Here is a 15206-nt window from a genome sequence, read left to right on the forward strand (position 1 = left end):
AAATCAGGATATTTAAATAACTAAATTAAATATAAAATATATTTAAATATAATTAAATATAAAAATGCCTTAAGAACTTTACTGGTGTGCATCTTGAGACACGACAATGGCACTGACATATTTTAAGATGTGCCAGCACAAGATATTTTCAGTCAAGACAGCTTGAACACGCATTTAAGTCTGAAACTTGTCTGTGAATCTGGGGGATAATGTTTATATAACGCTAGCTGTGCTCTCTTTTCACAGTGGTGTGAGAACCACATCTTTTCAACAACAGCACGAGGGGGGCGGAGGGCTCCAGTCACGTGACTCAGTGACGTCGTTGCCGGAAGCAGCCTCGTTCTGGCCGTCAGGGCAACACCTAGAAAAAAACACATCCCCGACGACGCGCCTCAAGCCCGTAATATGGGCGAATTTTAACACTAAAACCCAACTCGATCTGGCGCCTTACCCCTTAACACTACACGAGGATTCCGTTGGGTTGTGATTTAGCTCGTTTCAACGGTCGTTTGAGCCATGTCTCGGGGCGCGCTGCAGCCGAGCCAGCAGAAGCTGGCGGAGAAACTGACGATCCTCAACGACCGCGGCATCGGGATGCTCACGCGCATCTACAACATCAAGAAGGTGAGAATAAGCGCTTCATGCGTGTGTGTTTCAGAGGACTGCAATAGGCGCACACAAATACACACACACATATAACGTCTACACACACGGGGTTGATGAGGCCAGGCCCTGATTGAGTGCGTGCCTGTGTGTGTGTCCGCGCGCGCGACACAGCCATAAATCAATGCACCGGCTCATTTTGAATGATATTTAGTAAGGGTTAGTGAATCTCCAGCCAAAACGAGTCGATCTAATTCATATTAGTAGTGATTATTTTAATAGTGAGGTGAGGATGACTAATGTCCTAGTTTTACCTCCCCTGCGATCATAAAGCAAGATACCATGCTATGTATCTATGTCCTGGCGCTGTCTATTCAGGGCTTAGTGCACAAAGCCTTGATTGGGAAGGCCTGTGAACATTGTGTGTCCAGACTAGAACCTCAGCGTGACCCAGCTTTTAAAGCACTTATAATGACCCATCTATAAAGGCGGATAATCCAATCCACACATCTTCGCTCTGAAAGCGTGAGTTTCTGCGAAGATCTAATTGTGGGTAGTTGGTTGTGGCCTGACAGTGCTGGATAAAATGAATCTTTCTGTTTGATAATACAGTTGGGTGTGTTGGAAACGGCACACCAAGCCCTTGCACTCCTTCAGCTGTCACACCTGAAGTACAGAGCATGTCTGACAGTTTCTGATGGTGGTCTGACAGTTGTGTTCTGCAGTATTGCTATTTTATCAATTCCTTTTTATATTGAAGAGTGATTTTAATCGTAAAAGTAATTGTTTGATTTTACTGGGCTGTGATGAGAAATCATTGATCTGTGATTTAAGAATCAGAGGCATTATGGGTTGGGATTATGGGATATATTAAACCTATTTTGCTGAATGTCACAGAAGCACCAACATGGCCGGGTCATATTTCACCACAAAATCAAAAGATATTTTCCCCAAATGTATTGCATTAGCATTATTTTCATGGCAGTTAAGCAACGCAATTTCTCATTATTTTAATGCAAGAAGAAAGATTTTTCTTATATATATATATATATATATATAAAATGTATATACATATATATGTGTGTGTGTGTGTGTGTGTGTATTATTGATAGCATTTGTTTCAATGCTTTAATGCTTTTTTTTTTTAAATTATATAACAGTTATTTTTGTGAGACCGTGTCATAAATAGGTTAGGTCTGTCCACACTAAACAAATATAATAACAGCAAATAAAATTCTTAAAATGAATTTAAATGCTTATTTTACATAATATTTACAGGGAAAAAATAGCTGTTAAAAATGCTGGTAATAAATTTGGACAAATGTCATGTCTGATAATCAAACAGACTGATTCTGATAATCTGAAAAAGGCCAAATTGTAAACTGGCCTCAAAATGTAATCATAATTTTCTTCCAGGACATTATCCATTAATTTTACATACATTTATTTTAACCCTAAAACACAATAAAGTGCAAAATTTAAAATGCAGATAAAGCACTTATATGGAAAATATTATATTAATACAAATATTTTCCCTCATATTTATATGCACATTGTGCCCTATTGTTTTTTTGTTGTTTTTAACAGTCCACAAAGGTGAATTTGGTAGGAAAGTGCTTCAGTGTCAAAAAGTAACATTTTTTTTTTATATTGTTGTATCTGTTATATCCTCTGAATGTTGTTGAAATGTGAGCTGGACATGTTTTCATAAGATTCCCTCAGCTGTCAGGGGCTTGAAATATCTCGAATCATGCAGATATCACACTCAAATTAAAGCCTGTCAGTTCTAGTCTGCATGTTGTTCAAAGAATGTTTTCTTTCCCTTGGCCAATAAAGCCACTTTCTAAGGTTTTTGAGAAAGGCTTGGCATTGAGGCTAGCAGTAATGGAAGTAGTCCAGATCACAGCAGAAAAGTGGGCTAGTGGAGGACCAGCGCTGTTAGCATTTTCCTCCCTCTGGCTGTGAACTCACTCAAATATGTGATGTGAATTCATTGGTGTGTGTGATGCCCGTTTAGAGCTCAAGAAGGTCTCTGGAGTGCCGCCTGTCTCTCCATGCCCTCTGATGTCGCTCGTGTACGTCTGACCTCACTCATTCAAACAAGTCATCGGGGGTCAACCCAATATTAGTCATATTCTGTCGTTCTTCTGTACTCCCATGCACCATATCCATTCAGAATACAGCACTGTGGGAAACTTGACCGAACCAGTTCAGTGTTATTGCCCATTATTTCATATTGTATTTTTCTGTCAAATTTAGTTGAAAAATAGCTTTTCCACAGGACTAGAAATTGGAATACATGCCTTTGGTAGTCCTGTTGCCTAGCAACTGGCAGGCATTGCATTGAGTGCTGTAAGATCTACGTTGCATTGTGGTAGATACAGAGAGGGAGTTAAATTTTAGATGTTTTTTTGATTCTGAATTCATGACACTCACATTTTTATTCTTGCTATTTTTGCTTTGTGACGGTTACTATCTAAACCAATTGATTTTACCGTTTTTTTTTTCTTCTTTTTTTATAAGCTTGTACCTTAAATAGGCATATCACCTCTTATCTTGCTTGTGCAATTTAAGCAACTCATAACTGTCTACACTGACTTTGTTTTAAACACGACTTGAGATGAATGCTGTTGAAATTTGTTGGATTTAGCATAAAGGTTGGTAGCAAAACTGTGCCACGGGAAATGACAGCAGAATCCTTCCACAGAAATAACCTCAGGAAGTGCTTTCTTATCTCGCAGTGTGTTTAGCTTGACATAAAATCCTTAGAGACCCCTTTTTTCACCAACAGAATGCTTGTGCCAAAGCCAGTGCCCAAACATGCAACCACTCTGAGATGAGTTTCCTGTACAATGATAAAACTCGTTCATCAGATGGGTTGTAGTTCACCCAAGAATTAAAATACTTTCATCATTTACTTATCCTCAAGTTGTTCCAATCCTGTATAAATTTATTTCAGTTGTTGAACGCAAAAGAAGATATTTTGAAGAAAGTTGGTAACTGAACAGTTGACACCATAGTATGGGAAAAAAAATACTTTAGATATCAGCTGTTGGGTTACCAACATTCTTCAAAAAATCCTCTTTTGTGTTAAACAGAAGAAAGAACGTCATACAGGTGTGGAACAAGTGTAGGGTGAGTAAATTATGTGTTTTAGGTGAACTATCCCTTTAAATCAGCATCTATCCCCCACTGCACAATTTTTTCCAAATGAAAATGGCATCTGATGACTATGACTTTATTTGATGTTTGATTCATCACGGGTTCCCTCGTACGTCATACAGTGTTCCCTTATGAATTATTATGCACGTGCACACTCTTTAAAAACAGCATTGATTGTTGAAACTACAATAAAATGATTAAATATGATTAAATGGAATGAAAGATAGAATGTTGGCTTGTTTTTTGTGTATTCTTACTTGTCTGATTCAAATCAACTGACTCAAACTCAGATTAACCAAAGCAACTCAAAACAACCCTTTTACCTTGCCTTTAGGGTTGGGCTGATATACTATGCCATCATCCTTCGCCGATGGCTGACAGACATCACAATGTTAAGCTGACATCGTGACCCCAACCCCCTCTAACGCAATACGCCGCATCCCAGTTCCGTGTTCGGAAAGGAAATGAAGTGTACTACGGAAACCCTAAAGGGAATAAATAGCCTACGAGATAAAAGGATAAAAAAAAAATATTTCAATACTTTTTCTCGCAATTATATTTTTGGGTAACTATAGGCGACTGTATATAAATTGCGGGCATCAGGGAGCCGCTATTGAAACTGTTTTAGATTGCGGGCTCTCATTTTACTTTCACTTTTAGTTTGGAGATTCACGATCACAAGGACTCTTTACTATGGAGCGGCAGTACTTGCCACACATTTGACAAGATTAGATGTTTGTCATTGGTGCTTAGCAAATCTGCAAATCATTCGCCATCGTCCTATCAGACATTTCTCCTTATTCTGTGTATGTGGTAAGTGAACTTTCATGTACTGTAATACAACAGGCTACCGATAGCAAGCGGCTAACCTTTAAGTGGCTCTGTAGAACGAGTTATTTGTTTCATGCTTCCACATCCCCCTCCCCCCCGATGTCAACGTCCATCACAATGTTTCACTGTAGACATCGTCCGATGCCAATTTGGTAGACATCGCCCAACCCTAATTGGCTTATGTGTGGCTGTTTTGGCACCAACATCATTTTGGTGAAAAAGGTTTAAGAGACAATAGAAACTATTCTGTGTAGAAGATCCAGAACATAAAAAATGTATTATTTGAACAGCTGCACGTCTTGGAGTAACTGAGTTCAAAAGAACGAGCACATGTATAGGCTTTTCACACTGCGCTTAACCCCGGGTTATCGTCGTTCTGAACACCGTTGTTAAACCCGGGTAAAGAAACTGGATTAACAGTTAACCTAGGGTTGCACAATTAATCGAATTTCTAATCGTGATTACAATTATGGATGCCACAATTACATAATCGTTCAAAGCGGCAATTAATCGTTCCAAGACCACTTAAGTTTATTCTGCACGTTTAAGATATGTTTTTTCTTTCTACATGTTATCTTAAGGGTTTTTCCATTTTTTAGTTTTAGTTGTAGTATAACATTGTAATACCATTCATATTTTTACTTTTTTATAATTTAAAGAAGAAAGCAATCCGATGTATAGTTGACATTTGAGGCTTAATACTATAGAAAAGCACTAAAGGTTTTTCAGTTAGAGTGTTTTCAGCTTGTTTATTTTCATATAAAAATACAGTGGTATAAACATCATTCAATGTAAGTTGTGATAATCGTAATTAATAATCCCAATTACAATTTCAAAAGAATAATCGACAATTATGATTTTTGTCATAATCATGCAGCCCTAAATTAACCCCAGGTGTAGTATGAGCAGTGTGAAATGTGATTACAGATAACCCAGGATTCCCTTTATCTGGGGTTTAGGATGACCCAGGGTTAACAATTTCAAGTGTGAAAAGCCCTTTAGTGCACTACTTGATGTAGCAGCTAGTACTCTTACTTGCTATTACTTCTGCTTGAAAATGACACGGATAGTTAAAGTTGACCAGAATAGATTCAGTCTGAGATCAATGACGGTTCACTGTAATTGGCCCTTCGGTCTTATTCTGTGCATGAGATGCTTTGATGCATTGGATAAAGCAGATAATAATGACATTTTTGTTTGCTTGTCTGTTTTGTTTGTTTGCTCGCTCTATTCTTGCAGTGTGTTTTTGTTCATCATTCTCTAAGTTCAGATCTGATTTCAGTTATTTTGTGAACATGTTGACCTTGGTTCCCTTTTACTTGCATGGATTATGTTTCTTTGACTAATCACCAACTTTCTGGTCTTTTCTTGAAAATGGACGTGAATTCTGAACTCAGCCCACGGTGTTCCTGCTCCCGGAGTGAATTCTGCATGGTGTCAATGTTAGCTCTGGGAACGACTGCCTCTCAATGCACTGTGTGACCCAACTGACCCCTTGCGTCCCTCCTTAGGACCCGAACCAACACACTAACCGGAACGACTTACAATTAGTTCCCAAAGCTAATTTGTTTTGAAGTGAACATGCATGGTAGACGTTGGAACCTGTGTTTATGTGTAATTTTCTCTCTTTCTGTTACAATGCTTCCCCCAGCAAGGACAAGTTTGGAAGGTTTGCACAGCTTTTCACCTTCCTAAAACCCCCCCCCCCTCCCCCCCGCTCTCCTACCAGTTTCATGTCCCATGATCTTTCTGTACGCAACTCACAAATAAAGGCCCTTCCCAAACTGTAGCACCTGCAGGAGTCTTCAGTTTAATCTTTTTTTCAAACTGATTTATTTCTATTTCTTTAGCAAAGTGAGTTTCGGTTTGATAGTTGTTTTGCGATCCTAAACTTATGCCAGTCTTACAGATGTTGAGAGCTGGACGATATAGCTTAAACAATTTCTCAATTATATCTCAATATTTTTGCCTTTTTTTTTTTTTGACAATATGTCTATTAATGTATGTGCTCTAAAACGGTTTATTTATTTTTACGTTTTAATATATATATATATAAAGGAGTTATATTTTCAACAGCTAGTATTCATTGATTCAAAATGTTTAGTAAAATACACTTTTTTCATGTTAAAATTCTAAGCTAAAGCAAAAATCAATAGTTTGTATACATCAAATCAATTAATGTTTATTATCTATATTTTATAGTTATAATGTTGTGATGCCTAAATTTCATTATGCATATTAATATGAAATATGAAATTATGAAATATAAAATATGATTAAATGTTCACTTTTAGATAATTGCTCCTGAAGTGTTGTTTATTTACTATCATCTACCACTTTCCATTTAAGTTAACAATATATGACAAAAGTAAATATAGGCCGATTCACTAATATCGCCCAGCCAAATATATGTAACTATAAACCTTTGCTTACATTTGTTGGGGTTATATTATTAATGCATGAGGCTTATGTTTTCCATTTTTTCCCTTATTTGTTTGTTTTATTTTTACCATCCTCTTTATTTTAAGTTTGCTTTTAACTGCAAAGCACCAGTTGGATGTCACTACGATAAAGAACAAAGAAGAACAAAACCAGCCGTTTTTGAGGCGTAGTGTAGATTCTCTGTGGGTTTATTTATTTACTCCACTGTGATTGGCTGTGGTAAATTATCAGTGGGCAGAGGAGTAATTTAGCTAATGTAAATTTAATGTTAGTGGGTTTCGCTCTGTTACCCTGACTGCCGGTTTGCATTATTTCCAGGGCTTGCGTGTAACCTCCGTCAGTTTGCTAGCCATGCGGTGTCTTTTTTTGGGAACGACCTAATGGGCTTTGTAAAAAACACGTTGTCTTACAGCACCCAGAGCCTCCGTGTGTTGCCATGCACACTGGAATGGTCTTGAGGTTCGATGCTGCATTAGCCATAGGTGCATGTAAAGCATCATGTAACGTGTCATGTGACCATACACACCGCCCTGCCTCAGCTGCACGTCCACTGGCGCGTTCCAGCTCCTTCACTCTGTAAGACACTCACCTCTTACAGAACAGCCAGCCAATCAGACGCACTGTCCAGCAAACCCACCATCTCTCTGTTGCTCTCTCTCTCTCTCTCTCCAGGACTGTTTCTGATCATACACTGCTGTATGTGTTCCACTAACTGCTCTCCAACTTCTCACGCAGCACCTTGTCCATTTGAAGAGCATTTTCAATTCTGTCCTCTCTCTGTTCCTCTTTTTCCTTTTTATCTGTCCTTCCATTAGGGTTGGGAATCCAGAACATTAACATTTTTAAACAAAACTGGAACAATGTACTAAAATACTTTTGTATTTGCATTCTTAATTGATTATGACACTGTGCTCAACAAAATAATGTGATTAAAAAAAAAAGTCAACTTTTTTTTTTTTTTTTTTTTTTTGCATCATACATACTGGTTGTAGTTTGATTCCCAAACTAATTACTCTTTTGAACTTATTGTATTTGGTTAAATGAGTCAAAAATATGTATATATCTAATATTTTTACAAAGTATATTTGGTATATAGTACAATATAGTTTGAATCAATTATTTTGTGCTTCCTAAAGGGTTCTAAAAATCATTATGAACATTAAATTCCCTTTGATTCCCATTCCTACTTTCCATTCTATCTGTCTTTCTTTCTCTTTTAATCTCTTATTTTCAGTCTCAACATTCTGGCTCTCGGTTTTTATTTTTTTCCACTGCATTTTCTAACTGTGATCAAATCCCTGCACTTTACCTCACTGCTCATCCTCTCTGATCTGTCTCGAACAGTTTAAATCTTTGTTTCATGATCAGTGGAATATCAGTCAGTTTTCTGCCCATGTTCACAGTGGTCCTGTTCAAGCTGTTGCACGTTTAGCAGTGATGTTTTCCCTGTTCGTTGTAGGCCTGTGGAGATCCCAAGGCAAAGCCTTCTTACCTGATTGACAAAAACCTGGAGTCAGCTGTGAAATTCATCGTCAGAAAGTTCCCGGCCATCGAGACGCGCAACAACAACGTAAGTTTCATTTTATGAATCAAGTGCACTTTAGTAAATGTTATGATGTTTATGCCAGTATATTTGTTTACCCATGTATTAGATTAGAATTCCAATTGGTGTTTAATTTTATTAAAGGTGCTGCGAGTGGATTTGTTTTTATAAAACCTCTTACAGCACCTTTAATTAGTTAATATAAGTGATGGAAAAAAAGTATTGCATGTTTTCTCCTGCTTTTAGTGGTGCATCAGTAAATGAGGTTTTGATTAGCATGTTTACCAAGTATCATCACAGTTTTCCGCATTCAGTGGAAGGTGTTTTTTCCTCCATGCTTTCTGTTATTATATCAGATCAATCAAAATTCATAATGTTAAGGATACTCATCAGGGCACAAGAGAATATGCCCCTCTGTGTAAATCTGGTGCCGTGACCCAAATGTTTTGCACTAGTCTCAGTGTTGCTGATGAAATAAAAATGCTGAAAGGGGCTCCTTAATGGCATTAACTGCTCATCTGCTCTCTAGGGATGTAACGATTCACTCAACTCACGATTCGATTCGAGTCACGATTTTGACTTCATGATTCGATTCGATTCACGATTTATTCAATTTTTTTTTTTAACTAAATGATATTTAAGACAAATTATTAATTAATGGGTCCTTTTATTATTGCTTGGACAAAATGCTGTACATTTCTTTGTGAAATTGAAATATAACTATAATAATATACTAATATAGCACTTGCATATTATTGCTCTTTTGTTGGTTTTGATTGCTTCTGTTGTCCTCATCTGTAAGTCGCTTTGGATAAAAGCATCTGCTAAATGACTAAATGTAAATAGAATGTAAATTGCATTTTAATCATGATCCAAATAAAGATGTTGCATTCATGCAACATGAGCAGTTTTTAATTTAAATTAGATTGTATAAATTCGAAATTTTGAAGCAAAAACAGAATGGTTTCACTTCAGTTTTGTAAACTATACATAAAAATATCTGCATGAAACTTCAGCGGACGAGCTGAACGAGACGCAGATTCACTCTCTGCCAGCAGGTGGCACTTAAAGCCTTTCCTTGGTTTCTGCTGTTAACAAAGCAGCGCTGCATGAACTTTAATATGCATTATACAGAGGCAAGATGAAAAGAAAAAATACCATCTAAACTTTTCTAAAGACAGTAAGTTCCCCTCAGACATACATTCATATAAACTCCTGCCCCTAAATGAATCACGATTTGTTTAGCATCTCAACCGATTTGAATCGTCACATATTTGAATCGATTTTCAACCGGCTCGCAGTTAATCGTTACATCCCTACTGCTCTCTATCTAAAATTGGTATGTTCTTCAATAAAACGAATATGATCTTGATTTTGTTTATTTTTAGAATTCTATTTTAGATGAGCTATATTGTTTTAATATGTAATAATGTATACATATTATTAATTGTAATTATATTGTTTGTTTATTTATAATATATAAAGTTTGATGAGGACCCTGGTTGAGAACCTCGGCTCTAAATGATGACTATAGATCCTTAGCCAGTATATACAGTTTTGTATATCTCATGTGCTGATATTAATTGGATGTGGTGTTGGGTGACATTTGTTGTAGTAGTGAAACAAGTGCTCAATAATCTGTTTTCTGTTTCAGCAGTTTTAGTCTCCCATCTGATTACCATCATTCCCCACCAAGCCCAGTGCTTTCTGTAACACTTTGTTGCCATTGCCACAAACCTGAACATCTCTGAAGCATGTTTACCATGCTGTTCAGGGGTTACAATGGTGCTCATTCCTCAACCACCAGAGAGTGATTCAATCATCACTGCTTATGGTTGTGGAATATTGAGGTTTAGTTTGAGGTCATTGTAAAAACACAATGTTTAGTCATGCAGCCCCATGTTTTAAAAATGTCTGATGTAATGTCAGCTTTATTAGGTCAGAACATGAGATGATGTCCTCATGAGAGGGGTTTTCCCAGATCTGTCTGTCGTTCCAGGAACCTTTGGCCACACTTAACTTGACCACAACACCACAAATAGGATTTATTCTTAATGTGGAATAATTTTTGTCTGGATCAATCCATATAACCCAGAGAAAAGATGCAGTCAGCACTTCTTAACTGGTGTTTATCAGTAAGGAAATGACATCAGTTCAGCCCACGTTGCTTTAGGAATCTAGGCGTGCCATAGATTCACACCTCTACTGGTTTTGGTTTGGCATTCCCGCTACTACAATCTCTGATCTCTGTGCACAACTCGAATGACTTGTACTACTGTTGGGGTAAAGTACATTTTCCACCTGGTTATTTGTCTCAGATACCCCTTTTCCACCAACAAGATCCTGGTGCCAGAGTCAGTACCTATTCTGACACAATTCTGCACAATTCCAGCAGGATTTTCTTTAAAACTAAACCACTCCCATTGTCCTTAAAAGGTTTCCTAAATTGGAAGCCCCCGATTGGTGTGTCTTGATGCACATTCACTTGATGGACGCTCCTTATTTTCTCCATTTGTTCATGAGTGAAATTTTATTTACAGAAAAACATGTGTGTGAATTGATTGCTAAGAAATTAGTTTTTATATTTACATGACTTCGGATGCTACATCAAAGCAGTATGTAAAGACCGATCAGATACATCATAAGGCTGTCAAGTAAATGGAGATTCTATCCAAGTACAAGCTTTCGAATATCCATTTAAAAAAAAAAATGGATAAAGATGACATTTGGCCTGAATTTTTATTCATAAATCACAAAGGAAAGGTGATTTTGGGAAAACAGAGGAAAATCATCATCATCATGACATCCAGGATCTGCCTTAATTTATTTAATGGATTGTCTCATAACAAATTGACCAATTAGAATTTTTTCATATGTGCTATAAAATATGATTTTTATATTCATTCCATGTCTCAAGTGTGTTTTTTGTTAATTTAATTTTTATTGTTTTCATTTTGGTCCCTTCGTAATAACCAACCACCATGTCTGTTTGAAGTGTTGTATATATCAGATGCCGCTTTGCCTTCTACTTTGTGTTAAAGATGTTTAACTGCTTCTTGCAGTGATGTGGAGCTGTTTCATGTTTAACTGTGTTTGAGTTGCCTTTTAGTGTTGTTTTATATTTCCTTTTTTGTGTTTGTTTGTTTGTTTGTTTTTACATTTTTTGCATGCTTAACATGGCTATTTTCTGGATTGTTCTTTTGGTAAGTTTGGACTCTGTGTGGAGTCCCATTTGCTTTATTTAGTTCCTGCTCTTATGTATATGTAGTTTAACATTTCAGTTGTACTCACATATATATGTTGGTATTTCAGTAACCTACATGGACAAAAGGAATCTCAGATGGGTCCTTTAAATAACTCTTAAGATATAATGCCTGTCAATTGTGTTTATTTGGAGTAGCTGTAATGTAATATTTTACTACTGATTGGAATGTGCTCTGAGCTTCCTTTGAGTCTCTTACTGCATGGTTACATGCTTTCCTCAATATATTTATCCACTCTATTCAAAACAAGTTTGAAATGAGTTTTAGCCCATTGTGCACAGCATCACATAGTTTTGCCGTGACACACTTTACTCTGAAAAAAGTGGAGATGGAGATAAGGAAACTTTTTAATCTTCAAACTATGCCAAGTGTGACTTCAAATGTGTCCAGGTCATATTTTACCCCAGAATTCAACGAGAGAGAGAGAGGGGGAAAAATAAATAAAGTGTGTGTATATATATATATATATATATATATATATATATATATATATATATATATATATATATATATATATATATATATATATATATATTAGGGCTATCAGTCGATTAATTTTTTTTTAAATCTAATTACCACAAAAGATAATTTAAAGCTATTATTGTGTTAAATGGGAAAAGTATCAAGTAGACATTAGAAATAGTAGCTATAGAAAGAAATATTTTATTTGATTCAACATTAAGGCTGCACGATTAATCGAAATTAAAATGCAAAGGCGATAAATCGAAATTAGGTTGAAGCTGCCATTGTCATGCGAACAATGAAAATGGAGTAAATCTCCATCCGATGGCCAGAGGGCGCTCTCGCCCTGAAACTCCAAATACACCCCGCAAAAGAAATCCAGGAAATCCCTATAGCGGTTGCTGAATAAACAGAAGATTTAGAGACTGAAGAAGAGACTGATAAACACACGACTACAAAAATATAGAGTTTAATTGAGTTCGTCTTACTATTTTTATTATAATAAAGTATATAAAATGCAATGCTAATCAAAATAGCCTTTATCACTGCTTAGAATAATATGAAATATGTTGCGTGCCGTATTCTGTGTAAGAAGCCACATCATCTCACAGAAGGATTTACTTCAAATTTAAATGAAAACTAAAAAGCAAAATTCTCATTTCCATTCTAATGATCGTTTACACAAACTTAATAGTCCTAAAAATAGGCTTCATTTTCTTTATGCAAAATATAATTCTATATTTTTAAATCTTTTTGATTCAGGAGTGAAATGTGACCGGAACATGTTTGTTTGTTTTAAGATGAACCCTTAAGCGGTTCCAGGTCTTTCCGTTTATCACAGTTTCATCTCCCTCTCTGCTGTTTTCATCATCTATACCTCATATAGGCTTACAGTGTTTAAATACCAGACTCATTTTATATTTAACCTTAAAATCTAGTGGGATTATATCCTTCATTAGGATAGGATGTGAATATATTTCCAGTAAAAGTATGCAGGGTGGGGATGGTGTGGTTTGATGGACTTTGTGTCTTTTTGTCTTAAACATAGTTTCTCTGATATTGGGCTTTATGGGTATCTGAGGTGCATCATTAACTCTATTAGCTCTAACCTGGTTTTCTGGAAATCCTGATAGATGCTAAGGATTCTGTCACTAACTTGATTCTAGAGCATATTTGCGCTGCTCTTCACTCTGGAGGAGACTGCTGAAATGACAAAAGTCTTTGCAAATCATGCACTTTTTAATTTTTACGATGTTTGAATTGAGTTGTAACTCTTTGAACTAATATATAACATTATCCAAACATCACTAAAAGACAATAATATTAGCAGGACATCATAGAATATGGATGTGCATGTCTAAAATGAGGACAGAATATTTATGTTATTTTGAGTACCTTCCCAGGTGCAGCGGTAATGCATTTTGCTCTAGAGTTGAAAATACCATAAAGACAACCAAAGGGTAAAGGCCTGTGCGTGTCAGGACTTGATGCAGGGTTCATTCACTAGTTTCACTGTCAAAAATAAAATCTGAGAAACGCTGTCTTTAAACGGGCTCAACAATAAGGATGTACAGGAGGGTTGTACTTGCCCTGTCAGCATTTCATTGGGTCTGCCACAAAAATATGTAGTTTTGTATGTTATATATTCATGTGTTTATACATTATGTATTTTTTCATTACATTCAGTGTAACTTCATGACTGGTATATATTTATAAACACAAGTGTGCCGCAAAACAATGGCATATCGCAATTATTTTTTTCTTTTCACAAAACTATTACCAGTCATTATCTTAGTTTTCAACAGATTCTCATCGTTATAGGATCACTTGAATTCACAGAAGCAGTGTTCAGTGCATCACAAAAACCCAAATGCTGAAGTCTGCCAGTCTTAAAATAGATATACATCAGTGAACATAAGTGACAATGCAGAACTGTCCTAAAAGCGCAAGTAACAGTTCCCTTCAAATGATCTGAAACTCTCTCACATCCTTTATGGTTGAACCTTGCTCTGAGACAGAATCCAGCAGGTTGAGATCTGTGTGGATTTTTCAGTTCCAATGATCTAATGTGAGCCCTGCTGATAAGTTTCCTGGTCAGATATTACAATTATGTGCCTTTGTTTAATGTGAGAGATTTTAATTTGCACTTTTTTATATTACAGCAACAGCTTGCACAACTACAAAAAGAAAAGTCAGAAATACTGAAGAATTTAGCACTATATTACTTCACCTTTGTGGACGTTATGGAATTTAAGGTATGAGTACAGCCCCAATCTGTTGACCTCAGTTGCAGTTTGAGTTAGATGGTTTATGAAGTATTTATACAAAATTAATTCTGCCTTTGTTTCATAAGACACCGTGAATGTATTTCTAATTTTTATACTTGCATAATTTGTATGTGTGTGTGAGACAATGGTATATTAGTATTATTTATATACTATTATAGTCTTCGTATTTTGAATTGTCTTTTTTTATACATTCAGTTTTCATTTTAGTAAATGTATGTGCTTTTGTCATTATGGATCTTTAGCTTTAATTTGTATTAAGTAATTTATTTTTAGTCATTAAAGGAAAAGTAAAACTAACATTTCAGTTAGTTTCCAATTTAAGTTTTTCATCTAATATTTATATTTTATTTTAACCTGTAATTTACGCTAACTATATAGTACTATTAAATATTGATTATACTGTTTATTAAGTGAAATTTGTATATATTTGTATCTTTTTTTATTTTTGTTAAACCCGATATGTTTGTGCTTTCCTGTTCCTCCAGGACCACGTTTGTGAACTTCTAAACACTATCGACGCTTGTCAAGTTTTCTTTGACATTGTGAGTTGAATTAATGGCAATCAGCTTTATATATTTCTTTTGGATTTTTTGTTCAGTGACATGGCAGATG

At 35.9% G+C, this 15206-nt stretch overlaps 1 protein-coding gene across 5 annotated transcripts in view; it reads left to right on the forward strand.

Annotated features, from left to right (window-relative positions):
- Positions 1-271: 271 nt before the first annotated feature.
- Positions 272-15206, forward strand: part of nckap1 (NCK-associated protein 1) — a 45804-nt gene continuing 30869 nt past the window's right edge. Inside the window, exons 1-5 of one of the 5 annotated variants that reach the window (XM_042731769.1) lie at positions 272-624; positions 6248-6265; positions 8498-8608; positions 14469-14561; positions 15080-15136. In XM_042731769.1, coding sequence (XP_042587703.1) covers positions 517-624; positions 6248-6265; positions 8498-8608; positions 14469-14561; positions 15080-15136 — 387 coding nt within the window. In that variant the 5' untranslated portion in view covers positions 272-516. The remainder of the gene's footprint in view (positions 625-6247; positions 6266-8497; positions 8609-14468; positions 14562-15079; positions 15137-15206) is intronic. The other 4 variants (XM_042731768.1, XM_042731771.1, XM_042731772.1 and 1 more) reach the window with 4 other exon arrangements.

This window comes from Cyprinus carpio, chromosome B9 (genome assembly GCF_018340385.1).
Source record: "Cyprinus carpio isolate SPL01 chromosome B9, ASM1834038v1, whole genome shotgun sequence".
Classification (NCBI taxonomy): domain Eukaryota; kingdom Metazoa; phylum Chordata; class Actinopteri; order Cypriniformes; family Cyprinidae; genus Cyprinus; species Cyprinus carpio.